The 27,282-nt window shown below is 41.2% G+C and overlaps 1 protein-coding gene and 2 long non-coding RNA genes across 3 annotated transcripts; all 3 read right to left on the minus strand.

The window, feature by feature from the left end:
* Positions 1–427: 427 nt before the first annotated feature.
* Positions 428–10,356, minus strand: LOC115179391 (uncharacterized). The gene is made up of 3 exons (XR_003872890.1): positions 10,302–10,356; positions 2,405–2,480; positions 428–784 (listed from the first exon to the last, which is right to left on the minus strand). It is a non-coding gene; the product is annotated as an uncharacterized LOC115179391 (long non-coding RNA).
* Positions 10,357–11,970: 1,614 nt separating this feature from the next.
* LOC115179392 (zinc finger protein 160-like) lies at positions 11,971–22,204 on the minus strand. The gene is made up of 2 exons (XM_029740873.1): positions 21,720–22,204; positions 11,971–13,273 (listed from the first exon to the last, which is right to left on the minus strand). The coding sequence occupies exons 1-2, from the start codon at positions 21,910–21,912 to the stop codon at positions 12,357–12,359; spliced, it is 1,110 nt and encodes a 369-aa protein (XP_029596733.1). The 5' UTR covers positions 21,913–22,204; the 3' UTR covers positions 11,971–12,356.
* LOC115179393 (uncharacterized) lies at positions 19,945–20,783 on the minus strand. Its single transcript, XR_003872891.1, has 2 exons — positions 20,648–20,783; positions 19,945–19,989 (listed from the first exon to the last, which is right to left on the minus strand). It is a non-coding gene; the product is annotated as an uncharacterized LOC115179393 (long non-coding RNA).
* Positions 22,205–27,282: the final 5,078 nt, after the last annotated feature.

A 27,282-nucleotide genomic window follows, 5' to 3' on the forward strand; every position in this document is an offset into this window, starting at 1 on the left:
AGGTTGTATTAGTCTCAAGATCTTGAGAAAAACGGTATTAATGTTGTTAATTTCTAGTACATATGCTTATTGTTTTTACCATAGATATAGAATATGGTGAGTCTTTTTTACACCATCACTTACTGGAAACGCTCTTATCCAAATAAGGCTGTAAAAACATTCCATGCAACATTTCTCATCCAAACACACCCCTATATCCAGTCCACACCCTTTACTGTATTACTGTATTTAACAGAGCCTTAGCTGAGCCTAGCTGAGCCTCATCCCATTTTATGCTGAAAACCAAAAGCACCATATCCAATGTTTTTTTGTTGTCATATTATACCTTTCAAGGGCCATAGATGATCATAGACAATACTGTTATCTTCCTGAAAGTACTAGCCCATACAATGTCATATATATATATATATACTTTAAAAAAAAAGTGTTTTACTTGAAAACAATACCAGTTTAATTAAGTACATAGAAATACATTTTTATAGGAATTACAACACATTTAACCTGTTGGCAAACACTTATTTAAAGTAATTTACAGTTTGCAGTAAAATAATGCTCTGTCAGCTGGGAGGAGACCATCCACCATGTCCAACAGAAAATCTGCGAATAGAGCGCTCGGTCCCTCACAATGACGGCTAAGATCCTGCTCTTGAAGGCAATCGATCTCCCCATTCTCCTGTACCTAGGCAGGGTGTTTCCTCCAGACAGAGCAACCAGCAAGAAGATAGAACGTATGATGTTCACCTTTGTCTGGGGGAGCCAGATGGAGCGACTCAAACGCAGCACCCTGTACAAAGCAGGTGAGAACGGGGGGAAGGGGGTCCCAGACATCCTTAACATCATTAGGGCACAGGGACTATCCAACTTGGTCACCAACATCCACAAGACAGACAGGGAAGCCAGCTTTTTCGAACGGTACTTTGCCACCCCCATCCTCCAAACCCTCAGACTCAGCACCATCGACTACACTGTGCCCTATTCCTGGAACCCCCCACCAGTGCCTTGACTTTTTCCACATTTTGTTACATTACAGCCTTATTCTAAAATTGATTAAATAAAACAATTTCCTCAGCAATCTACACACAATACAGAATCTACACACAATAGCGAAAACACGTTTTTAGACATTTTTTGGAGAGGGAATTTATTCAAAATAAAAAACATACCTTATTTACATAAGTATTCAGACCCTTTGCTCTGAGACTCGAAAATGAGCTCAGGTGCATCCTGTTTTCATTGATTGTAATCAACCTTGGGAAAATTCAATTGATTGGACATGTTTTGGATAGGCACACACCTGCATGTCAGAGCAAAAACAAAGTCATGAGGTTGAAGGAATTGTCCGTAGAGCTCCGAGACAGGATTGGGTCGAGGCACAAATCTGAGGAAGGGTACCAAAAGATGTCTGCAGCATTGAAGGTCCCCAAGGTTCCTCTGACAGAGCTCTAGAGTTCCTCTGTAAGGATGGGAGAACCTTCCAGAAGGTCAACCATCTTTGCAGCACTCAACCAATCAGGCCTTTATGGTAGAGTGGCCAGACGGAAGCCACTCCTCAGTAAAAGGCACATGACAGCCCGCTTGGAGTTTGCCAAAAGGCACCTAAAGACTCCCAGACCATGAGAAACAAGATTTTCTGGTCTGATGAAACCAAGATTTGGTTTGGCCTGCCAACTCTTTGGCCTGTATGCCAAGAATTACGTCTGGAGGAAACCTGGCACCATCCCTACGGTGAAGCATGGTGGAGGCAGCATCATGCTGTGGGGATGTTTTTCAGAGGCAGGGACTGGGAGACTAGTCAGGATCGAGGCAAAGATGAACAGAGCAAAGTACAGAGAGATCCTTGATGAAAACCTGCTCTAGAGTGCTCAGGACCTCAGACTAGGCTGAAGGTCCAGTCTGAGGTCCTGAGCGCCCCAACAGGACAACGACCTTAAGCACACAGCCAAGACAACACAGGAGTGGCTTGGGACAAGTCTCTGAATGTCCTTGAGTGGCCCAGCCAGAGCCCGGACTTGAACCTGATCTAACATCTCTGGAGAGACCTGAAAATAGCTTTGCGGCAACATTCCCCATCCAACCTGACAGAGCTTGAGAGGATTTGCAGAGAAGAATGTGAGAAACTCCCCAAATACAGGTGTGCCAAGCTTGTAGCATCATACCCAAGAAGACTCGAGACTGTAATCACTGCCAAAAGTGCCTCAACAAAGTACTGAGTAAAGGGTCTGAATACTTAAATAAATTTGATATTTCATTTTTTCATTTTTAATGAAATAGCAGAAATGTCTAAAAAACGGTTTTTGCTTTGTCATAAGGGGTATTGTGTGTAGATTGAGAATTAGGCTGTAATGTAACAAAATGTGGAAAAAAGTCAAGGGGTCTGAATAATTTGTTTTGGAAAGGCACACACCTGCATGTCTGGGCTGGCATCCTGGAAGTAGAAGGACATCATGGCCCACAGTCGCTCCAAGAACACCATCGCCCACCTGAGAGCCAGAAAATAGTCAAAGGTAATCAACGAGAGGCGTCGATGAGAGAGGAAATGGGCTTTAATGACTCTGTAGAAGTCAGAGCATTCATACTTATTGCGCTTCGTGGAGCAGTGCACAGCTGTTGTGAAGGAAGTGGTGAAGGAAGTGAGTTTGTGTTCATACAGGACCTCCCGCCCCCACCTACCGTCACCCCGTCATGTCATTCCGGAGCTACGTGAAGCCATCCACATTGCTACATTTGAGAGGCGCACGGAGATGTGGTACAGAGCTCAATTTGGCCTCTGCGTTTGCTTCACACCATCCATACGGCGCCTCCGACCACATTTTCAGATCAAGCATAAACTGGCTCATAGGCTCCTTTACTTCATTGTTTGGTTATTGTCTCCGGTAACCCGCAATAGTCAACATGGATATAATTTGCATGTTGCAACATATCACCACGGACCATGCATGCTGTGGTGAAACTTGCATCCAGCCAACCCGAAAAGCAAGGCAGAACAATTCAGGCATTCTTGAAAGTCAGGATAAGCCTTGTTCTGCAAAGACACATCTACATTTTATATTTGGAAAAAATATATTTAGCAAGCAATAGGCATTTAGAATGAAATGTCCAGTGGAGCTTTATAGTCACGTGATGATATCACGTGCCCTGCATACCTTCTGCAATCATAATTTATTTGAAAAATTCAGTTTCCATCATTTGTCGCTATAAAAAATGTTTGACAAAAGAAAAATCCACCTGACAATTGCATGCTAAGGAGCGTTTCCATTGAACTGTCTTGTGTCGATTAAAAACAGCTGGAGTAATGAAGTCGCACACAAAAAAAGTTCTCAAAAAGCTAGAATGTCGAAATAAAAATGTGGTTAAAGTGTTTCCATTATCCATTTAGGCAAATTGCGCATTAATAGCCTATATTTGCGACAGCCTGTATGCCCTCCCACCTACACAATGTATACAGAAGTATGTGGACACCCCTTCAAATTGCTGACAGGTGTATAAAATCAAGCACACCGCCATGCAATCTCCATAGACAAACATTGGCAGTAGAATGGCCTTACTGAAGAGCTCAGTGACTTTCAATGTGGCACCTTCATAGGATGCCACCTTTCCAACAAGTCAGTTTGTCACATTTATGCCTTGCTAGAGCTGCCCCCTGGTCAACTGTAAGTGCTGTTATTGTGAAGTGGAAACGTCTAGGAGCAACAACGGCTCAGCTGCAAAGTGGTATGCAACACAAGCTCACAGAACTGCTGGAACTGCTGAAGCGCATAACCCGTAAAAATTCTGTCCTTGGTTGCAACACACACTACCGAGTTCCAAACTGCCTCTGGAAGCAATGTCAGCACAATAACTATTCATCGGGAGCTTCATGAAATAGGTTTCCATGGCTGAGCAGCCACACACAAGCCTAAGATCACCATGCGCAATGCCAAGCGTCGGCAGGAGTGGTGTGAAGCTCGCTGCCATTGGACTCTGGAGAAGTGGAAATGTGTTCTCTGGAGTGATGAATCCCACTTCACCATCTGGCAGTCCAATGGACAAATCTGGGTTTGTTGGATGTCAGGAGAACACTAGCAGCTCCAATGTAAAGTTTGGTGGAGGAGGAATAATGGTCTGGGACTGTTTTTCATGGTTTGAGCTAGGCCCTAGTTCTAGTGAAGGGAAATCTTAACGGTACAGCATACAATGACATTCTAGACGATCATGTGCTTCCAACTTTATGGAAACAGTTTAGGGAAGGCCCTTTCCTGTTTCAGCAAGACAATGCCTCCGGGCACAAAGCGAGGGCCATACAGAAATGGTTTGTCGAGATCGATGTGGAATAACTTGACTGGCCAACACCGAGACCTGACTTTAACCCCATCAAACACCTTTGGGATGAATTGGAACGCCGACTGCGAGCCAGGCCCAATTGCCCAACATCAGTGCCCGACCTCACTAATGCTCTTGTGGCTGAATGGAAGCATGTCCCCGCAGCAATGTTCCAACATCTAGTGGAAAGCCTTCCCAGAAGAGTGGAGGCTGTTATAGCAGCAATGTTCCAACATCAAGTGGAAAGCCTTCCCAGAAGAGTGGAGGCTGTTATAGCAGCAACGGAGGGACCAACTCCATATTAATGCCCATGATTTTGGAATGAGATGTTCGACGAGCAGGTGTCCAAATACTTTTGGCCATGTAGTGTATCTGCTTCATGTCTCAGATAGCTGCAAAAGCGAGCATGGATAGAACGCAATAATTTATTAATGTATAGTTAGATACGAGATTACATCTCTTGACCTTATTACCTTATTATTAGGCAATCACTTATTTGAAAAACGCCATTTCTATCATTTGTCGCAATAAAGTTTGACAAAAGAAAAATTCACCCCTGTCGAACAGATTATACAATTTTTGTTGATCTTTAAAAAAAAGTATCCTATAGCTGTGTATTTTTTTTGTGACATTGAGTTTGTCGTATAAACTTGGGTCAATAAAAACCTGCCTCATGTTTTGTGATTATGGTGTCATAAAAACCTTAGCTAACAGGTTATCAATTAGCATGTTTCACATTTCTTTGGAAATACTACGATTATCGACTAGCATATTTCCATCGGCATATTGTCCACAGTTAGTTGCCACCTTAATATTTTGTTAAATAACGAGATATATCCGTTTTCATTTTGTTAAAAAAAGAGACATGAACCTCTTCTCTGAAGTGCTTCCTTGATCTCTGACTAGTTGGTTAGTTTTCCGGTAAAAACAATTACTGACCCGGTAAATTTTCAACATCGCATACCCTGCTGCGCCTTCTTGTGAACTTGTAAAATGGTTTGTATGTATCCTGGATACTGATTGGACGAGCAGCGGTCCAAGCCGTGCTATATTCGCAGACACAGGCACACCTTTGCCTGCTAACAGTTCCATCTGCATCCCTGCGCTTCCACTTCATGAGATCATGTTGCTGTCCGAATCATCTCTTGACTGTATCTCAACCTGTACATTATTTCTCCTTGCTTCTAACCTACTATTTGGTTTGTGACAGCGTGGATTACTATAATGTAACGTTCACGTCCTAGTCGGAACTAGGAAACTCTAAAATGTTTGACTTACTAACTCATTGTAGAAAGATAAGTTTCCCAATTCGGAAGTAACAGATTCAACCAATAGGAAGCTCTATGCAACAAAGTGTCCGTTTCGTTTTAACTCTGAGGTTCCGGGTTTCTGATAGCACATGAACACGGCATTTGCCTTGCTGACTGACATTGGAAAGATGTTTCACTCTTGAATTGTGATTTCCCCTGTGCCAAAAAAAAGTGAAGTGTCCAGACATTTTTTCTGAGCCAGGCGAAATCACACATCAACTTGATTATTATGGATATATCCAAGTAAATGCCAATAGAAAAAAAGCTAAAACAACCGAAAATGCAACTGACACGCACACGTCTGTAACATGGACAACCTGAACAATATGTTGGTAATCGTTTTATAAAAGCAATAAGGCATGCGAGTCAGTGCTATATAATGACTACATAATATATATAATGCTATATAATGACTGCTTCGCGTCGGGCCGAACGACGCCATTTACCTATGACTGTATTCATTATATAGCACTGCCCCGTGTGCCTTATTGCTTAATTAAAACATGCTTCCTCGTCCACTTTGTGTGTTGCAAACAAATAATGTCTCGTTAGTTTTACAGATGAATCGTATGTTTTGACAGTCAAAACTTTTGAAATAGATTTTTGAGAAGTTATCAAAAATAGCTTACGGTTTTCAAATGACTGAATTTGAATTTCAGTTGACTAATCGAATTTACTGCGATTGGTATTTTTTTTTCTTTTAAATTAATTATACACCGATAATACAAAACAAAATATTAGGAACACCTAAATTATACACTTTTCCATGATATAGATTGACCAGATGAAAGTTATGATCCCTTATTGATGTGACTTGTTAAATCCACTTAATTCAGTGTAGATGAAGGGGAGGAGACTGGTTAAAGAAAGATATTTGAGACATGGATTGTGTATGTGTGCCATTGATGGTGAATGGGCAAGACAACACTTTTAAGTGCCTTTGAACGGGGTAGTAGGTGCCAGGTGCACTGGTTTGTGTCAAACTGCAACGTTGCTGGGCTTTTCACGCTCAACAGTTTCCCGTGTGGACATCCAGCCAAAGGACATCCAGCCAACTTGACACAACTGTTGGAAGCATTGGAGTCAACATGGGCCAGCATCCCTGTGGAATGCTTTCAACACCTTGTAGAGTTCATGCCCTTACGAATTGAGGCTGTTCTGCAACTCAATATTACGAAAGTATTCCTAATGTTTTGTACACTCAGTGTATATACCCAATAACTCTTGAAGAATATAACTAACCCTAATATAATGCTTCATTAGCTTACTTCAACTGTCATACCCAATCAGAACCCCAAATATATGCTTGTTTTACCACAGTGTTTCTACACAATGTGACTGTTATCAAAAACAGTATAGCCTTAAAACATAGTTAAATCTATAATTTTGATATCATAGCTGGTCAATCCTTGCACCCATAACTCGGTCTGGATTTGACAGCGCTTACATTTCTCCAGGCCCATCCCTCAGCTCTTTACCAAAACAATGGCAGTGTGTCCACTTTGCTATTGTTTGCAGATTTCCACTTTTAATTCGTATTCACCCCAACCCTGATGTGTAAAGACTGTATAACCTCTACTCCCCATCTCCTTCCCCCCAGACTCCCTGCAGCTCTCTCCTGCTGTCTCTGAAGAGGAGGTTCTCCCTGAGCACTGTGAGCAGGAGCAGAGCCTTAGTCTGGGGCAGGAGAACACTGAGCCCACACAGATTAAAGAGGAGGAAGTCAGGACCAGTCAGGAGGAAGAACCGCTTCAAGAACTCTTTGATACCAAATAATCCATATTCGCTCCTCCCTGTGTGACAAGTGAATGTGATCAGGAGGACCCACTTCAGTCCTCCTCAAATCCAGACTGGAGAACAGAGAGTGTGACCCTAAACAAGTGAATCTCACACCTTTTGGCACTGTGACTCTGCTTAAGGCTCTCAGCATTCCCTGTGACCCTCCAAATAATCAAAACAATGCATCCAGCACCAGCACAGCCGAAAGCAGCAACCCAATGGGACTCGACAGCAGCCCAACATTAGATCCCAGCCCACCATTGGATCACAACTCACCATTGGAGAAACACTGTTCCAAACCCAGCACCACAGCTAGAAAAACTCTCCGCTGCCGTGACTGTGGTGAAACGTTTGCTCTAAAATCTGACATGCAGATGCATGTGAGTCTCGCCAAGAAGAGAACCAGTGAATGCTACAACTCTACCTGTAAACTGAAGGCCTATGTCAGACTGTGTCACAATGGGTAAACCTGCCCTTCCCCTTTGTGGCAAGACCTTCCAAGTAAATATTTCCAAGCATATGATGATTCACACAGGATAGAAAACATTTAGCTGTGGTGATTGTGGGAAGAGCTTTAATCGCAGGGGGAACCTAACCCAACATATACGGACTCACACAGGGGAGAAATCATTTAGTTGTGGTGACTGCGGGAAAAGCTTCAGTCTCAAGAGTAACCTAACCGAACATGTTCGGACTCACACAGGAGAGAAATCATTTAGCTGTAGTGACTGTGGGAAGAGCTTCAAACAGAAGGGACACCTAACCATGCATAAACTGACTCACACAAGAGAGAAACCATTTAGCTGTGGTGACTGTGGGAAGAGCTTCAATCGCAAGCAGCCCCTAAACATGCATTATCTGACTGACATGGGAGTAAAACCATTTAGCTGTGGTGACTGGGAAAAGTTTCAATTTAAAGGACTCGCTAAAGAAGCATAGACTGACTCACACAGGAGAGAAACCCTTTAGCGGTGGTGACTGTGGGAAAAGCTTCAGCGTCAAGGGGAACCTAACCATACACAAACTGACTCACACAGGAGAGGAATATGGCTGCTCTGTCTGTGGGAAAAGATTCAGTCGTACGGCTCAACTGTTAAAACGTATGAATAAAGTCCACAAAGAAAGAGAACAGGACTAAAACAGAAGAAAAAAGATTTAGACAAAGAGACCTGTCAGAAGAGCCGGTTGACGTTTATTGGGTTGAGTCTTGTCGATGAGGACAAATTGAACGATTTCCACTAGATGGGTCAGCTGCAAAGTCAAAATTAGCTATATTAAAACAATTATGAAAAAATGTTTTTGCTCTTTGGTCTTAATTTAAGGTTGAGGTCAAATCAGATTTTATGACTTTGTTGCTGTGCGAGCAAGTGATCTGCCCCTAGAACAAGATTCATGAAGAAAAACGCTGACCTGCATCAGATGGAAATTAAAAGGCAGGGTTTGGACAACTGAAGAAAAAAAAGTCATGTAAACTCTGGATAATACATGTTCTAGATGTGATAGATTTACTTTTGTAAAACGTTCTATTGGGGTAATTCAGACCGAGTTGCACATGTAAATGGAACTTAATTCCCTTTTTTTGCACTGCTCTCTCTATTCGTATTCTGACCTTGAACTGAAGCATGGGTAAATGCCAGTGCCAGCCTGACCTTGAAACGAAGCATGGGGAAAAACGCCAGTGGAAGTCTGACCTTAAACTGAAGCATGGGGAAAACGCCAGTGCCATCCAGGCACGTGTTTGGGGTGGAGATCAAAGAAATGGAGGTGTGTTTACAGATGACCCATATTCTGACCTTGACTTCATTCCCTCATAATGTCACCACTTTACCGCGAGAATCCCAAGAATAAGGTTATACCTTTCTGTCTGTCTGTTTCAAGTGGAAAAACATATACTTAATTTCCCCCCATAGGTATGACACCAATCTGCATGCACTGTAATTTATAAACTGATAAGACCGTTTACCTTTATGATTTCTGAAGACAAATGTGAAGCAAACTCAGAAGCAAATCAACATGAATGGTATTTCTGCCCCTTTCCTACTGTGAAGTATGGAATGCTGTGCCTTTATAAAGAATTGTAATTGGATGCTCTTATAACTTTCAGGACTAAACTTGGAGACGCAAGCCAAATGGGATGACAAGGCAAAGCCGAGCACAGTTGACAGTCGCGCCAAATGTGCTCTCTAGAAAGCTTTAATTATTATATGCTACGACATTTCCTGTTTCCTACATTTGTTTTATGTCAAATGTTATTCGCCGCTATATAGGTAGTGACCGTCAGTATTAACCACTCTTATTTAACACGTTAAGTGTTAGTTCCCTTTAGTTGGTACCCTACATTTCGTATAATTCCATAACATTGTTTGGTTTAGACTACCTTAATTTATTTCCTCTGTAAACGCTGTCACGTGCTTGTGGTTGTTACGGAGGGTCGCTAGTAAAAGTGGATATTATTTCATGAAGGCCTCATACAAATTGTAGTGTAAATCGGGACATCTAAGCTTAGAAAACAATAATAGAGCGCAGACCAAATCATTCTAGTTTGAACTCTTCATGCAGCGCAAGACTTGGACCTTATTGTCACAGTTCCATGATCAGTGCGAGGAATCAGGGTTCATTTATATCCTTCTAATAATGTACACTCCTTAGTTTTCTTTTATGCATAAAAGCTCTCCAACCCTATTTTTCCTGGAAGTAACCTAGGATTCATGAATACTTACCTTACGATAAATGTGTAATAGAGTTTTTTTTGTAAATCTACCCGTGGGTTCTGAAACAGACAAATATTCATTCTGAACGCATTCTCCGTAGGCTAGATTAGTGTTGTGCCGATCAAATTGAAATTAAAGGTACACAGTATTTAAAGGGATTGCTTTAGATACATGAACAGAAAAAAATAATTGAACAAATTACCTGATCGATTCAGTCTGCCACTCAAGTGGGTGTGTTTTCTGGGGTTGAACAAAATGTATTCAGTGCGCGCAAGGGAGCCACAAATCTCGTTGCGCACATACATAAGGTTAGTCTGAATACCAACTACTGAGAAGTGCTTAGTAAAGGCATGCCTAGGAATGGCGTACATTTCCTGAGTGAATCGGCTCCTAAGTGAATCAAGTTTGATTTGAATTATGTAATTATTAAACAGTACAGAGTATTGTAGGAAACTCACAGCTCTGGTTCAAAGTCTGTTTCCACGTTATTAAAAACAGGGATTCCGGTTTGTACGTTCAAAATGCATACTTTCCAGATAATATTGCCTTCTTTATGTCCAAGAGTATTTCTCATTAATTTTGGCCTAATGCTGTTCGTTCATGATATTGATTGAATCTTTTGGGAAGTAATCACCAAGTCAGCCTTCTTCCACCTCACAAACATTTCACGACTGAGACCCTCTCTTACTGACCCCACTGCTGAAACCCTCATTCACACCTTTGTTTTATCTGGCCTCGCCATTCTCTACCGACTCCCCGCCAAAACACTGGACAGACTTCAACACATTCAAAACTAATCTGATTACAAAAATATTGTAATCAGATTAGATACTTCTGAAAAACTGGATGACTTTTAAATTAAGAACTGTGGCATGTCTCCACTAAACAGGTGGAAGTTACAAAATGTGCCTCAATCTTCTGTGATGCCCTTCCCCCACACAGGACACAGTCATGTTTCTCTCCATGTGTACTCTTAAGCCCATGATACAGTAGCAACATTACCTCCACAAATTCCACGTGTATCATGACCTTAAAGGCTCCAATGAAGATTTTCAGCGTGAAAAGAGACAAACCAGGTGGCGGTCATCAAGTTCAGAAAAAGTATTTAATGTTGCAAACAGTAGAGGCCTACTGGGAGATCACTCTGCACAAAGTCAGAAACCTCTTCAAGATACAACTGCTAAAATGGCAAATGGCTCAAAGGCAAATTATTCTTCAGAATGACAAGAATATTAATTCTGAATGAGACATACATGCATCATTATAGACGATGGGTGATACTGAACAATGAAACACACTAAATGGTTTCTGGAAGAGACAGGCTACACAATTAACCATACAAGTGCTGTTCTCAGTGGAAAAATACAGCTTTACACTTAATGAAAGTTACAGCCAATACAGAATGGAAAATGACAAGTTAAGCAGAATATGTCCTGATTATGGCCTTTAATAGTTATGCGTAGATGGTGCCGACAGACATGGCAGCTTTGCTTCTAGCTAAGTAACTTTGCAGTATTTGTATTTTTTTGTGTTATTTCTTAAATGACTGGCCCAGAACGTTTTGTGTTATTACATACAGCCGGAAAGTACTGTTGGATATCAGAGCGGCGGTAACTCCCCAGCATTACAACTTTCCCGAATTGGATCCTTTGTTTCTTACCCCCCCAGGGCATTTTTTTAACTGTTAGATACTACTGCACTGTTGGAGCTAGGAACACAAGTATTTCGCTACACCCGCAATAACATCTGCTAAATATGTGTATGTGACCAATAAAATGTGATTTGAATAGAGAATAAGGCTTCAGGACTACCAGAGTAAAGGTTATTCAAGCATGTCCTCAGGTGACCCTTTCAGGCTTTGAAGGTTGTTCTTCGCTGTGTGTTCTCCGATGACTATTCAACGCACTTCTGGCACTAAAGCATTTTCTACATAAAACGTGGAAGATTCCTCCCCTGTGTGAATGTCTCATACGCAGTGTCAAATGAAAGGCAGTTGTGTAAGATTTGCCAGTCATGGTATTAATGTGGTTCCTCCCCTCCATCTCCCAAGACCATTCAGATTGGAAGGAGTGAACCATTTACAACAATCCTGACAGCAAAATAGTTTACTGCTCATCTGATTATCCTCATATGCACTTGTGACTGCCAGTGCTTAAAGATCTGTTTCTATAGCAACAATTATCTGATTTCCCTCGTGTGAATCCTCAAATGTGCTGTCAGATTACCTTTATAACGAAAATATTTGCCACAATGACAGTTATAAGATGTCTCCTGTGTGATTCTTCATGTGATAACTTAGAGAAGTGTGCTGATTATAACATTTTCCACAGAACTGGCAGCGAAAACGTTTCTCCCCTGTGTGAATCCTCCTGTGAATATTCAGATCCCTAAATTTAAAAAAACATTTGCCACAATCATGGCAGCGATGCGATTTCTCCTCTGTGTGCGACCTCCTATGATAATTCAGGGACCCAGCATTAGAAAAATATTTGCCACATTCACCACAGCAATAACATTTCTCTCCTGTGTGATCCTTCAAAGTGGTCAAGGAGGGTTTGAAGCGGTCAGACTGAGTGAATACTTTGCCACAATTCACCCTTGTGTGAATCCTCATATGAGAATCCAGATATCCCCACTGAGCAAAACATTTGCCACATTCATCACAGCGAAACTGATTACCTCCGGAGTGTATCATGATCCTATGAGAATTCAGTTTTCCCATCTGAGTGAAACGTTCACCACAATCACTACAGCAAAACGATTTATTTTCTGTCTGACACTTCCTTTGCACTGGTGATTTCATATCCATTGATTTTCTACCCTTGGAGCTGATAAAGCTTTTTCCCTTTTCTGCCTGTGTCCTCCTTGATTTGTGCTGGTGCCGAGAGCCACTGGTTGGCTTTGAAGAATTTACTTGCTTAGGTTTTGTTCTGTTTTTGTATTCTTCACTTTGGGTTTGTGAGGACTGAGTTGAGTACTGATCATAGTCACTTTTCACCCAGGCAGGAGTGAATACAGAGTCTTCCTCCTCCTGGATGATCCTGAATTCCTCCTGTTCCTCTTTAATCTGTATGGGGTTCCAGTCATCTTGCCCCAGATCGGGGCTCCACTCTTGTTCAAAGTGCTGCTGCTCAGGGGGAAACTCCACTTCAGAGACAATGAACTGCTCAAAATCTGAAGGGAAGGAGAAAAGATGAGTTAGATTTATAAGCTGATGCATTGTCTTATGTCAGGCAGTGCTTCATATTCAACTGACAGTGTAGACAAATTCTGACATAAAAAAAATTGGGGTCCCTGTTTAAGGATAAGTTCAACCTTTTACAATGTAATACTAGTTGGTTCTTCACCTTGAAAGTAGTCTATAAATCTTTAAACAGCCACTACAAACATTGGCTAACTTAAGCCACAACTAGCAAAACATCTATGGAAGTGATAGGCAACTGTGCAATGTCAAACCAAATTAGGGCTGACCCCAATTAATCGACTGGTCGATTGTTTGGTCGTTAGGCTGTTGGTCGACCGAGATTGTTTTAGTCGAGCAGTAACAAATATATATCTGCGCCCATCTCTGTGAACTAATCCATTGCGGAGGCCTAGACTAAAGCCAATCTATTCTTGATTTGAAAATGTGGTCGGAGACTCCATATGGAGGGTGTGGACGCAGAGGTCATGCAGAGGCCAAATCGAGCTCTGTACCGCATCGCCATGCGCCTCCCAAATTTTGTAACAATGCGGAGGGCTCTGTATAGCTCCGCATTGACATGATTGGTTGACAGTAGGTGGGGGTGGTACATCCTGTATAAACACAAACTCACTTCCTTGACAACATCTCTGCACTGCTCTGTGAAGCGCAAGAAGTATGAATGCCCTGACTTCTGCTGAGGTCATATCCCTGTAAATGCTGCATGGCCAATGCAAACGTCAGATTGAACATGCGCCCAGATGCACAATGCACTTCGCTCTCCAGAATGCGCTCTCTCCCGGCAATTTGTGCACATTCATTGTTTCATAACTTCCTTGTGTGAATTGTTTGCTTTTGATTGTTAGTGTATATCAATTCCTCATTACATACACTACCGGTCAAAAGTTTTAGAACACCTACACGTTCAAGGGTTTTTCTTTATTTGTACTATTTTCTAATAATAGTGAAGACATCAAAACTATGAAATAACACATATGGAATCATGTAGTAACCAAAACTGTTAAATCAAAATATATTTTAGACTCTTCAAAGTAGCCACCCTTTGCCTTGATGACAGCTTTGCACACTCTTGGTATTCTCTCAACCAGCTTCACCTGGAATACTTTTCCAACAGTCTAGGAGTTCCCACATATGCTGAGCACTTGTTGGCTGCTTTTCCTTCACTCTGTGGTCTGACTCATCTCAAACCATCTCAATTGGGTTGAGGTTGGGTGATTGTGGAGGCCAGGTCATCTGATGCAGCACTCCACCACTCTCCTTCTTGGTCAAATAGACCTTACACAGCCTGGAGGTGTGTTGGGTCATTGTCCTGTTGAAAAACAAATGATAGTGGGACTAAGTGCAAACCAGATGGCATATCGCTGCATAATGCTGTGGTTACCATGCTGGTTAAGTGTGTCTTGAATTGTAAATAAATCACAGTCAGTGTCAACAGCAAAGCACCCCCACACCATAACACCTCGTCTTCCATGCTTTATGGTGGGAAATACACATGCAGAGATAATCCCATTCACCCACACCCGTCTCACAAAGACACGGCGGTTGAAACCCAAAATCTCCAATTTGGACTCCAGACCAAAGGACAGATTTCCACCGGTCGAATGTCCATTGCTCATGTATCTTGGCCCAAGCAAGTCTCTTCTTCTTATTGGTGTCCTTTAGTAGTGGTTTCTTTGCAGCAATTCAACCCTGAAGGCCTGATTCACACAGTCTCCTCTGAACAGTTGATGCTGAGATGTGTCTGTTACTTGAACTTTGAAGCATTTATTTGGGCTGCAATTTCTGAGGCCGCTAACTCTAATGAACTTATCCTCTGCAGCAGGTGTAACTCTGGGTCATCCTTAAGTGACTGTCCTCATAAGAGCCAGTTTCATCATACCGCTTGATGGTTTTTGCGACTGCACTTGAAGAAACTTTTAATTTTCCGTATTGACTGACCTTCATGTCTTAAAGTAATGATGGACTGTCGTTTCTCTTTGCATATTTGAGCTGTTCTTGCCATAATATGGACTTGGTCTTTTACCAAATAGGGCTATCTTCTGTATACCACCCCTACCTTGTCACAACACAACTGATTGGCTCAAACACATTAAGGAAAGACATTCCACAAATTAACAAGGCACACCTGTTAATTGAAATGCATTCCAGGTGACTACCTCATGAAGCTGGTTGAAAGAATGCCAAGAGTGTGCAAAGCTGTCATCAAGGCAAAAGGTGGCTACTTTGAAGAATCAACATTTATTTTGATTTGTTTAACACTTTTTTGGTTACTACATGATTCCATGTGTTATTTCATAGGTTTGATGTTGTCACTATTATTCTACAATGTAGAAAATAGTACAAATAAAGAAAAAAAACTCTTGAATGAGTAGGTGTTCTAAAACTTTTGACCGGTAGTGTATATCACCAGTAGTACATTTACCATTCATTCTTATAATTACTAATCTTCAATGTTTTACTTTGGTTACGGTCATTTATTTTAATGCATTCAATATTATTATTCCAGTCTTCCTGTTCTCATTGTCAGAGTGGACACATTGTTTGCACAGTGCACAACCTATACTACACTTGTGAGAAACAAGTTTTGGTTAATTGAATTCCATTTGACTTCTGTCAATTTAGTCACTGTGTTTTGTTTGAAGTGCTGCTGTCAATGTTGAGTAAGGATGTGCACGCATGGAAGTTGCCCTATAGGCTACCTGGCCTGCGTGCAAATGTAGGCATAGAAAGGCGCCCAGTTGCGGATCTGAAAGTATTTCTGACTGGCTTAATGCACCACCACTAATGACCTGTGGAGCTTCTCAAAGTAATGTTTTCTTCACCTCAAACAGCAAGCAAAGTATTTTACAATAAAATCTTTCCAGCTCTCTCTCTTTCGATAACCACTCGGCGTGAAAGGGGAAAATGTCATGCTCTGATCCAGTGGAAACGTCATAAAAATAGGCTTCTTATCAGTGCTTGACTTGGACTGAAATAGGCTCCGCTACTCATTTTGGGTCATGGTACTGTTTATATTTAGGTGCAGGAGCTCCACAATACTTTAGAGATAATATTCTATAAGAGGAGCAGTAGCTCAAGCGGTTGAAAATGTGAGGGCGTCGGTACTCAGCTCTGATGAGCTCCTGTCCAAGTCAACCACTGCTTCTTATCACTTGCGCAAATAGCCTACAGCTGTGTCTGTCCCGAGCTCACTATATTTTATACAATGTTGCAAGTAGCAAGCTTCCAGCTGGACCCAATTAATACAATGTTTCAAGTTCGTTGCCAACAGGCCAAATGTAGCCAATGTGATTTATAGGATATTTATTTTTATCAGGATATTTTTTACCTGCAGGCTGCAATATTTTTTATTTGATGGCTTTATGTAAGCAATTTTACATAGTTGGCAATGGCAATAGAAGTTACAAACCTAAAAATTATCATTTTCATTTGGATAGAATTTTGATTAACTACATGACAATGATTAAGATATGAAGACGTTATTATAAATTACATTCAACTGTTTCATGAAAATGTGCATATGAAAACCATAACTGGCACACAGATCCGCAGAAATGGTAAGATAAATTGGCATTCCACATGAGAAAGGTTGCCTACTCCTCGTGTAGCCTATTACCGGCAACTTCAGGAGAGTAATGGCAGGAGCTGGAGGAGAATAGTTGGGTCAGGTTAAGCTCTTCTGGTTATCTAGATCTCTGTCGCCCTCGAGGCATCAAATCGTAAGCTTAAAGCATCAGACAAGCTCAATGCATATAGTTGATTTTATTAAAACACATGGGGTGTCTATATATAGAAAAAGATACACTCGGTCAACCAATATTTTTTGTTGTTGTCAGGGACAGCCCTAAATACAATAATTGTGTTGATTTCAGTTGATTTGGCTATTAACTGGAAAAGTGTTTCATTAAGACAGGAGGCATATTCTGCCCGTTTTTGTTTTTTTGCCTATCCATTTTAAGTTAGTAAGGAGGACACCAGCATATTTTGCAACCTGAATGGAGGATGTTTAATGTATTCACTGGTAGCAGGGAAATCAGTGTGCTAGCCAATGCACAATGTCTGTTGAAACGATAGCTGGAACGTCAAAAGACAGAAACAGAGACTACTAGCGGCTGTTCAGGCTAGAAATGATGCACAGGCAGGCTGCTAGTGGAGTCATGGCAGAGGGGAAGAGGTGAAGCGAGAGGGTTTACTCCACCCCAAATATGTCCACATTAAGCAGGTCATTCATTATTACGCAAGTGAGCAGTTTTTGCATGGGGGGGCAATGAGTGTGGAATTTTGTCAAGATAAAAATGTATTGCCATTTTGATAAATTAGGCTTTTTAAAAAAAATCTATTATCGCCTTCCCTGTGGCTCAGTTGGTAGAGCATGTTGGTGGCTCAGTTGGTAGATCGATTCCCACAAAAAATGCATGAAATGAAAATGAAATGTATGAAATGTATGTTTTCACTACTGTAAGTCGCTCTAGATAAGAGCGTCTGCTAAATGACTAAAATGTCAAATGTAATATAAAAGTTTTGTAACACTTAGGTTATTACAGGTGTATTACAGGTGTACCACAGGAGGCTGGTGGGAGGAGGACCGCTAATAATATTGGCTGGAATGGAGTAAATGGAATGATAAGAAACACATACCTTAATACATGTGGTGCCACTGATATAAATATGATGCACTGACATCCTGGTAACTTTGAGAAAAAACACTTTATATCAGAGTTGTCCCTGTTGAAATTCAAGACTTCAATGCATATTCATGAGGATAGCATAGCGTCTCATTCTGCATTGAATACAGTCCGTTGACTTCAACACCCCTCGTCAAATATTCAAAAAAGTATTCAAATAACGAGATATATCCACCAATCCAAAGAGAGGAACAGGCATGAGCTTGACAGCCCACCGTTCTGCTCTGTGGACATCAAATCCAACTGTTAGGGAGAAGACAAGCATCTCCTCATACAGTATATCTGCGGCGTTTTCATTATGGAAACCGTTCACCGTTTTTAAAAACCAAACGAAGAACCATATATGTGACAATTTTTCAATTTTAAGATAATCAGTTATTTTTATATTATCAATTGTGTGTACCACATTAGGTGTTTTATGGTTGACAAATAATTCACCATAGTCATATCTTCCAACAATTGATGTTTTTTTGTTATTTCAAAAAATACTTTTTTTATTGCCGTTTTAATTTTTAGAATGTGGAAGAACAGTATATGTGACATGTTGCATGACACTTGTAAGATGTCCTTTTTTAACACCTGATATGTTTTAAGTACAGATGGCCTTCATGTAAATAACTTAAATGCAATATGTAGTTAAGTCATTTGTATCAAGGTTCATATAAAGGTGGTCTATCAACTTTAGCACTGATGACTTCTCTTAAAAGTTGAGTCATGAAATCTTAGTCTCATTTAAAATGAAGCCCTCAATGTGAACATACCATAGAATAACTACAAAAATAGAATACAATTACATTAATTCAATCAAAAGAAGCACAACTTGTACATATCAAATACGGATCAATGTGATGTGCCAATATGCATGTCCATTATGCAGGTCCCTAAGGTCAATATTACAAAACGTTCAGAAAACCATTCTCTTTGCGTTTAACACTATGATCAGCAATTAAGTTTTGAATTGCGTTAAACCCATGCTAAAGGCAAGAAATGTCCTTCTGTACTGAGGTGACAGCAGTAAATAAGTATTAACTGCTTAGAGTTAATGCTAAATGTGGTGACAGAGAGATGTACTGTATATTGTAATGAATAAAAAAAGGGAATCAAGATCAAATGAATACTCACATACTGTATGTGATGACTTGTTTTTAATTCATTCAGATTAAAAAAAAGTTCAAATGATCACACACAAAATCATTCTCAACAGAACACATTGTACATAACATTTTCTACACTAGGAACAACATCTTAAAATTAAATGAATTCAATATATTGTGCTGGTTGAAATCATACACAAATTGATTCACATAGAAAACACCTACTATACATTTAATTTCCTACAGTAGGGGTGACATGTCTTCTGAAATGTATTCTGATTCAACATACTATACAGGTTCAGGGGATCATAAACTCACAGAAAAAATGGTTCATTATGTAGCTTGGTTTAACAACAAATGATTCACTCTGCAGTGATTTATAAAAAAGAGCGTGCAGCAGCTGGCAAGTAGTTGAGCATGGTCATCAGATCTTGGTACTTGTTTTTTTTTGATGGGCAGAGGACTCTCATATGCTCTAGGGTAATGGCTTGCAAAATAGGGAGGTTGAGGTGTAGCTCCTTGTTTTGGTTTGGAGATCAGCCACGATTTCCATCCCTCAAATAGACTGTGGCTCTGTCTGGCGTACAGATTCCAAGGATCCTCAACTGAAATTACAACAGAAACATTTTTAAGTTCCTGACATCAATAAACAACTTTCACAGTCAAGCATTAGGATATTTTATTGTTAGAACAACATGTTTGCATGTTGATGGGATGTTAGAATACAATATGTTTGTAATTGATATTCATATAGACATTAATTCATATTTTCACTTGCCTGAAGACGGCTGTTGGTTAGCTGGAACACAGACATGAAAGTGACCTTGCACACATTACATCTCTGGCTGCTTGCTGTACATGGTATTTGAAGGTTTGTTTCCGTCGTTTGTTTTCCTTTGTATCCTCATGCTGCAATAAAAATTGACAATGATAAATTCAGAATTTAATATACTGTAGCACATTCGGGGTATTGCTTGATCAGGACCTCCATCTTTCACACACTCCCAACCTATACACAGAATGAGTTTGTACTGCACCATTGTGTAACACTGCACTTTTAGAGTTAACGTTAATGTACGTATCATTACTGTCAAAGTTAAACTATGCAAGTGTTCAATATAGCTATTATAATAATAGGAGTTTTGTCCTATTTCTAACCTGTTCTAAGCCGGAGAGAATCAACGCTTGTTGTTTCTCGTATGGGACAGTGTAGAAACTGTTGAACAGATGCAGCTTGCGCTCATCAGTCAACTTTCCACAATCCTTTCTGCACGTCGTGGAACAAACACTCTCTTCCCTGCAGGATACAGTGTAACGTTACATATAACTAGCTAGCTACTGTAGCCATGTCGAATCATCCGGTGGATGGAGAAAAAGTAGCTAGCTATGTTTCTTCTAGAATCTAGCAATAACATTTGTAACGATAGTGTATAAGTTAGTAGCCAACGAACTTTAGCTAATATGTTTTCTCTATAGTTACAAATTAGACAACCCAGAACATACATGTTAGTTACTGTACTCTATAGCTAGCTAGCTTGATTGTTTGATATACGGTTCTTCCACATACCTCTTTTGGACGGCTTTTCCCCGTTTTTTCTTGACCCTTACGATTTGTATAGGGTTTTCCCGCATTCCGTGAGATCTTCCTTTGCCTGTCTTTCCATTCTTTTAGTTTTGTTTTACGTTTCTTTCCCACATTTCGTCGATTTTCATCAGCAACAGAAAAGTTGTGCGCTTGTCCGTCCATTCTGAGTGGTGCACATAAACGGTTATTCCACGAGAGCCTATCTTTAAATGTAAAAATATTGTTAATTAGCGCGTGGAAAGCTTGTGAAACCGGTTCACTATAGAAAAAGGGTGTCCAATAATAATTTTTCATGTATATCTCTTTTTTGGGGAAAAATGTCACATATATGGTTCTTCGTCTGTAGGTTCCTCCCGTTTCATTCGCTTCTGTTTAATAACTGTTTTGCAACAGAATTAGCGTAATGAAGATGTCCCCAGCCATAGTTGCGTCACTAGTGACCACAGCCAGTCATAAACGTCTTATTTGGTGTGGTTAATCTTGGCATCTAACGTTATGGTGCATTACCGCCACCTACTGTCCTGGAGTGTGGGCCAGTGACAGGGTGAAACTAAAACCTACCTGCCAGCTCCATTGCTCTTAAAAAATATAAAATATTTGAGACTATATCTAAGGATGTTCTACTCAATATACTCGTTAAACTCATTTCCTGTTTCCCCTTCTCCCTCATTCTAGATCGCAAGCTCTCTTTCCCACTGATACTGCCCACACTGTTGCAATACATACGCCACGGTCTCTGTTTCAAAGTCAGAAACACCGCCTATTCTACAATTTATCTTCTTAAAATAGGTTTTTAACCCTAACCCAATGCTAACCTTATACCTAACCTTAAATTCATACCATAAATGTTTACGATAGAGCCGATTGGTTGTGTGGCTGTGGTAACTAGTGACAACCCCTGATCGTGTGCAACTCAACATGGTTGCCGGGTTTGCTAGCTGTAGGCACATAGGTTTTCTAGCCACGTCAGGCTAGCTTCCTGCTGCACTGAATTAAATCCTCAACAATGCAAATGTGTATAACATTTATGTTGAATACTGAGAAAGTAACACACCTGCTCTATACAACTTTATCTCAGGTTTCAGGATGATGTCAAGCAGCCCCTGTAGACGTCGGTTGTCCTCTTTCGATAGATAAACGTTGTCCTGGTACTCTGATATCGTTTTTGCAACGGCTCTGAATATCTCCTCCGCAGCGCCTGTACATCGTTGGTTAAAAATCACTCTCAACAACTCCAATTTAGACATTTTTTTTTCTTCAGATAATGCCAATGGCTAGCTTGTGTTGCGTTCTGTCACCCATGAAGCCTACAAGAGTAATGAAGAACTTCCGGGGCAAGTTTTTTTAATCCTTCAAAGTAAGAGTAATGTTATGTGAAACTGTAAAATTAACAATAAAAGCAAAAATGGAATTATCAACATTTTATACTAGTTAGAAAACACACGGATCTCTTGAAGTCATGTGATAATTGTTTAGTTTTTTAAAAACAGGATTCCCACTCTTCAAGAAATCATTCCATAAAATGTTTTATGACTTACAAGGATGAAAATACTCTTTTTTTATTTATTTAACCTTTATTTAACTAGGCAAGTCAGTTAAGTTAAGAACAAATTCCTATTTACAACTACGGCCTACCAAAAGGCAAAAGACCTCCTGCGGAGATGGGGGGCTGGGGTTATTTTTTAAGATTATATATATCTACTTCGGTGTGTAGTTATCGTGTGTTTTTCCCCCTATTTATTATTTTTTTATATAAAAAAATTGATATTTAAAAAAAAATATATATATATATATATTACACTTTTTAAAAAAAATATCAATAATTTTTTTTATATAAAAAAATAAAAAATAATAAATAGGGGGAAAAACACACGATAACTACACACCGAAGTAGGTATCATACATGTATGTGTAGATAAACAATGTATCAATTCCCTAGGTGAAAATCCAGTTTGTTCAGGTAGAGAATGGCTACTGGTGTCTAGTGGGCTGAACTGGTATCTAATGGTTTCTACTGGATTCAATAGGACCAGTTTAAGTGACCGTTTGAGCTAGACTCGGTTACAGCTTGCATCAATGTGGATTTCATCAGATCAAGATAATTATATCACTATAGTTGGACCAATTATTTGACAGATATTGTGCAGTGATTGCCTGGCAGGGTTCACATGGAAAGTTCTAAAAGGAGACTAATATAATCAAGTTAAAAACTATGAACAATAGTAACTTGTCTGTCTGATGCCCTTCCCTACACAGGGCAAAGTCATGTTCCCGTACATTCTCTCCATGTGTCTGCTTAAGCCTTTGCTTTGAAGCAATCATCACTTAGCCTATTTAGTTTCTTCTAAGTTTGTATTCTCTAAAGACCATTCAATGCACTTTTGGCACTTAAGCATTTGAAAGACACTTGTAAGATTCCTCCTGTGTGAATGTCTCATACAGTAGCCACATTTCCATCCACATTTCCATCCACAGTTTTAATGTTATTTGTCACATACACATGTTTAGCAGATGTTATTGTGGTGCATGTGTTTCTAGCTCCAACCGTGCAGTAACATCTAACAATTCACAACAATACACACAACCTAAAAGTAAAATAATGGAATTAAGGAATATATAAATATTAAGATGTGCAATGTCAGAGTGGCATAGACTAAAATACAGTAGAATAGAATACAGTATATACACATGAGATGAGTAAAGCAGTATGTAAACATTAAACATGAGTAAAGTGACTAGTGTTCTATTATTAAAGTGGCCATTTCAAGTCTATGTATATGGGGAAGCAGCCTCTAAAGGTGTAGGGTTATGTAACCGGGTGGAAGCCGCATAGTGATGGAAGCCGCATAGTGATTTGTAACCGGGTGGAAGCCGCATAGTGATTTAACAGTTTAATGGCCTTGAGAAAGACGAGCTGTTTTTCAGTCTCGGTCCCAGCTTTGAAGCACCTGTACTGACCATGCCTTTTAGATGATAGCGGGGTGAACAGGCAGTGGCTCGGGTGGTTATCGTCCTTGATCTTTTTGGCCTTCCAGTGAAATCGGGTGCTGTAGGGCAGGTAGTTTGCCCCCAGTAATGCGTTGGGCAGATCGCACTACCCTCTGGAGAGTCCTGCGGTTGAGGGCGGTGCAGTTGCCGTACCAGGCGGTGATACAACCCGACAGGATGCTTTCAATTGTGCATCTGTAAAAGTTTGTGAGGGTTTCAGATGCCAAGCCAAATTTCTTCAGCCTCCTGAGGTTGAGAAGAGGCACTGTTGCGCCTTCTTCACCACACTGTCTGTGTGGGTGGACCATTTCAGATCGTCAGTGATGTGTACGCTGAGGAACTTGAAGCTTTCCACCTGCTCCACTGTGGTCCCATCGCTGTAGATAGGGGCGTGCTCCCTCTGCTGTTTTCTGAAGTCCACGATCATCTCATTTGTTTTGTCAACATTGAGTGAGAGGTTATTTTCCTGGCACCACTCTCCCAGGGCCATCACCTCCTCTCTGTAGGCTGTCTCGTCATTGTTGGTAATCAAGCCTACTACAGTTGTGTCGTCTGCAAGCTTGATGATCGACTTGGAGGTGTGTGTGGCCACGCAGTCATGGGTGAACAGGGAGAACATGAGGGGGCTGAGCACGCACCCTTGTGGGGCCCCTGTGTTGAGGATCAGCGAAGTGGAGGTGTTGTTTCCTAGCTGGGGGTAGTCCGTCAGGAAGTCCAGGACTCAGTTGCACAGGGCAGGGTTCAGACTCAAGGCCCCGAGCTTAAGGATGAGCTTGGAGGGTACTATGGTGTTGAATGCTGAGCTATAGTCAATTTTTTTACATGTATTATTATTATTATTTTTTCCTCACCTTTATTTAACCAGGTAGGCCAGTTGAGAACAAGTTCTCATTTACAACTGCGACCTGGCCAAGATAAAGCAAAGCAGTGCGACAAAAACAACACAGAGTTACACATAGGATAAAAAAAGTACAGTCAATAACACAATAGAAACATCTATATACAGTGTGTGCAAATGGAGTAAGGAGGTAAGGCAATAAATAGGCCATAGTAGCGAGGTAATTACAATTTCGCAAATTAACCCTGAAGTGATAGATGTGCAGAGGATGATGTGCAAGTAGAAATACTGGTGTGCAAAAGAGCAAAAAAGTTAATAAAAACAATATAAGTCTCCAACTTCAGCGATTTTTGCAATTCGTTCCAGTCATTGGTAGAGAACTGAGCAGAGAACTGAAAGGAAAGGCGGCCAAAGTGGGTGTTGGCTTTGGGGATGACCAGTGAGATCTACCTGCTGAAGCGCGTGCTACGGGTGGGTGTTGTTATGGTGACCAGTGAGCTGAGATAAGGCGGAGCTTTACCTAGCAAAGACTTATAGACGACCTGGAGCCAGTGGGTCTGGCGACGAATATGTAGCGAGGGCCAGCCGACGAGAGCATACAGGTCGCAGCGGTGGGTGGTATATGGGGCTTTGGTGACAAAAAGGATGGCACTGTGATAGACTGCATCCAATTTGCTGAGTAGAGTGTTGATGACTATTTTGTAAATGACATTGCCGAAGTCGAGGATCGGTAGGATAGTCAGTTTTACGAGGGTATGTTTGGCAGTGTGAGTGAAGGAGGCTTTGTTGCGAAATAGGAAGCCGATTCTAGATTTAATTTTGGATTGGAGATGCTTAATATGAGTCTGGAAGGAGAGTTTACAGTCTAGCCAGACACCTAGATATTTGTAGTTGTCCACATATTCTAAGTCAGAACCGTCCAGAGTAGTGATGCTAGTCAGGCGGGCGGGTAGCGATTTTTTTGATAAGCATTCATTTAGTTTTACTAGCGTTTAAGAGCAGCTGGAGGCCACGGAAGGAGTGTTGTATGGCATTGAAGCTCGTTTGGAGGTTTGCTAACACAGTGTCCAAAGAAGGGCCAGATCTATACAGAATGGTGTCGTCTGTGTAGAGGTGGATTAAGGAATCACCTGCAGAAAGAGCGACATCATTGATATATACAGAGAAAAGAGGAGTCGGCTTGAGAATTGAACCCTGTGGTACCCCCATAGATACTGCCAGGGGTCCGGACAACAGGCCCTCCGATTTGACACACTGAACTCTGTCTGAGAAGGTGTTGGAGAACCAGGCGAGGCAGTCATTTGAGAAACCATGGCTGTTGAGTCTGCCGATAAGAATACGGTGATTGACAGAGTCGAAAGCCTTGGCCAAGTCGAAGACGGCTGCACAGTACTGTTTTTTAATCGATGCTGGTAATGATATCGTTTAGTACCTTGAGCATGGCTGAGGTGCACCCGTGACCAGTTCGGAAACCGGATTGCACAGCGGAGAAGGTACGGTGGGATTCGAAATGGTCAGTGATCTGTTTGTTAACTTGGCTTTTGAAGACTTTAGAAAAGGCAGAGCAGGATGGATATAGGTCTGTAACAGTTTGGGTCTAGAGTGTCTCCCCCTTTGAAGAGGGGGATGACCGCGGCAGCTTTCCAATCTTTAGGAATCTCAGACGATACGAAAGAGAGGTTGAACAGACTAGTAATAGGGGTTGCAACAACGGCGGCGGATAATTGAATGAACAGCATTCTTACATAGGTATTCCTCTTGTTCAGATGGGATAGGGCAGTGTGCAGTGCGATGGCGATTGAATCGTCTGTGGATCTATTGGGGCGGTAAGCAAATTGAAGTGGGTCTAGGGTGTCAGGTAAGGTAGAGGTGATATGATCCTTAACTATCCTCTCAAAGCACTTCATAATGACAGTGAGTGATAGTCATTTAGTTATCTTTGCTTTCTTGGGGGAAGGAACAATGGTGGACATCTTGAAGCAAGTGTGGACAGTAGACTGTGTTAGGGAGAGATTGAATATGTCCGTAAACACTCCAGCCAGCTGGTCTGCACATGCTCTGAGGATGCGGCTAGGGATGCCGTCTGGGCCGGCAGCCTTGCGAAGGTTAACACGCTTGTCTTACTCACGTCGGCCACAGAGAAGGAGAGCCTTGGTAGTGGGCTGCATCGGTGGTCCTGTGTTATCTTCAAAGCGGGTGAAAAAGGTATTTAGCTTGTCGGGAAGCAAGACGTTGGTGTCAGCGACGTGGTTGGTTTTCCCTTTGTAGTCTGTGATTGTCTGTAGACCCTGCCACATACGTCTCGTGTCTGAGCCGTTGAATTGTGACTCCACTTTGTCTCTATACTGACGTTTTGCCGGTTTGATTGCCTTACGGAGGGAATAACTACACTGTTTGTATTCGGCCATATTCCCAGTCACCTTGCCATGGTTAAATGCGGTGGTTCGCGCTTTCAGTTTTGCGAATGCTGCCATCAATCTACGGTTTCTGGTTAGAGTAGGTTTTAATAGTAACAGTGGGTACAACATCTCCTATACACTTCCTGATAAAGTCAGTCACCATATCCGTGTATTCGTCAATGTTATTCTCAGTCCACCCGGAACATATCCCAGTCTGTGTGATCAAAACAATCTTGGAGCGTGGATTCCAATTGGTCAGACCAGCGTTGAATAGACCTTAGCACGGGTACTTCATGTTTGAGTTTCTGCCTATAGGGAGGGAGGCGCAAAATGGAGTCGTGATCAGATTTTCCGAAGGGAGGGCCTTATAGGCATCCCGGAAGATGGAGTAG

This window comes from Salmo trutta, chromosome 39 (assembly GCF_901001165.1).
Source record: "Salmo trutta chromosome 39, fSalTru1.1, whole genome shotgun sequence".
NCBI lineage: Eukaryota > Metazoa > Chordata > Actinopteri > Salmoniformes > Salmonidae > Salmo > Salmo trutta.

Coding starts and splice junctions, on each gene's coding strand:
- LOC115179392 (XM_029740873.1), bottom strand. CDS start 21,912: ATGTCTAAATTGGAGTTGTTGAGAGTGATTTTTAACCAACGATGTACA. Junction 13,274..21,719: donor GATAAAGTTGTATAGAGCAG/GTGTGTTACTTT, acceptor CCTTCCCTTCAG/ATTTTGAGCAGTTCATTGTC.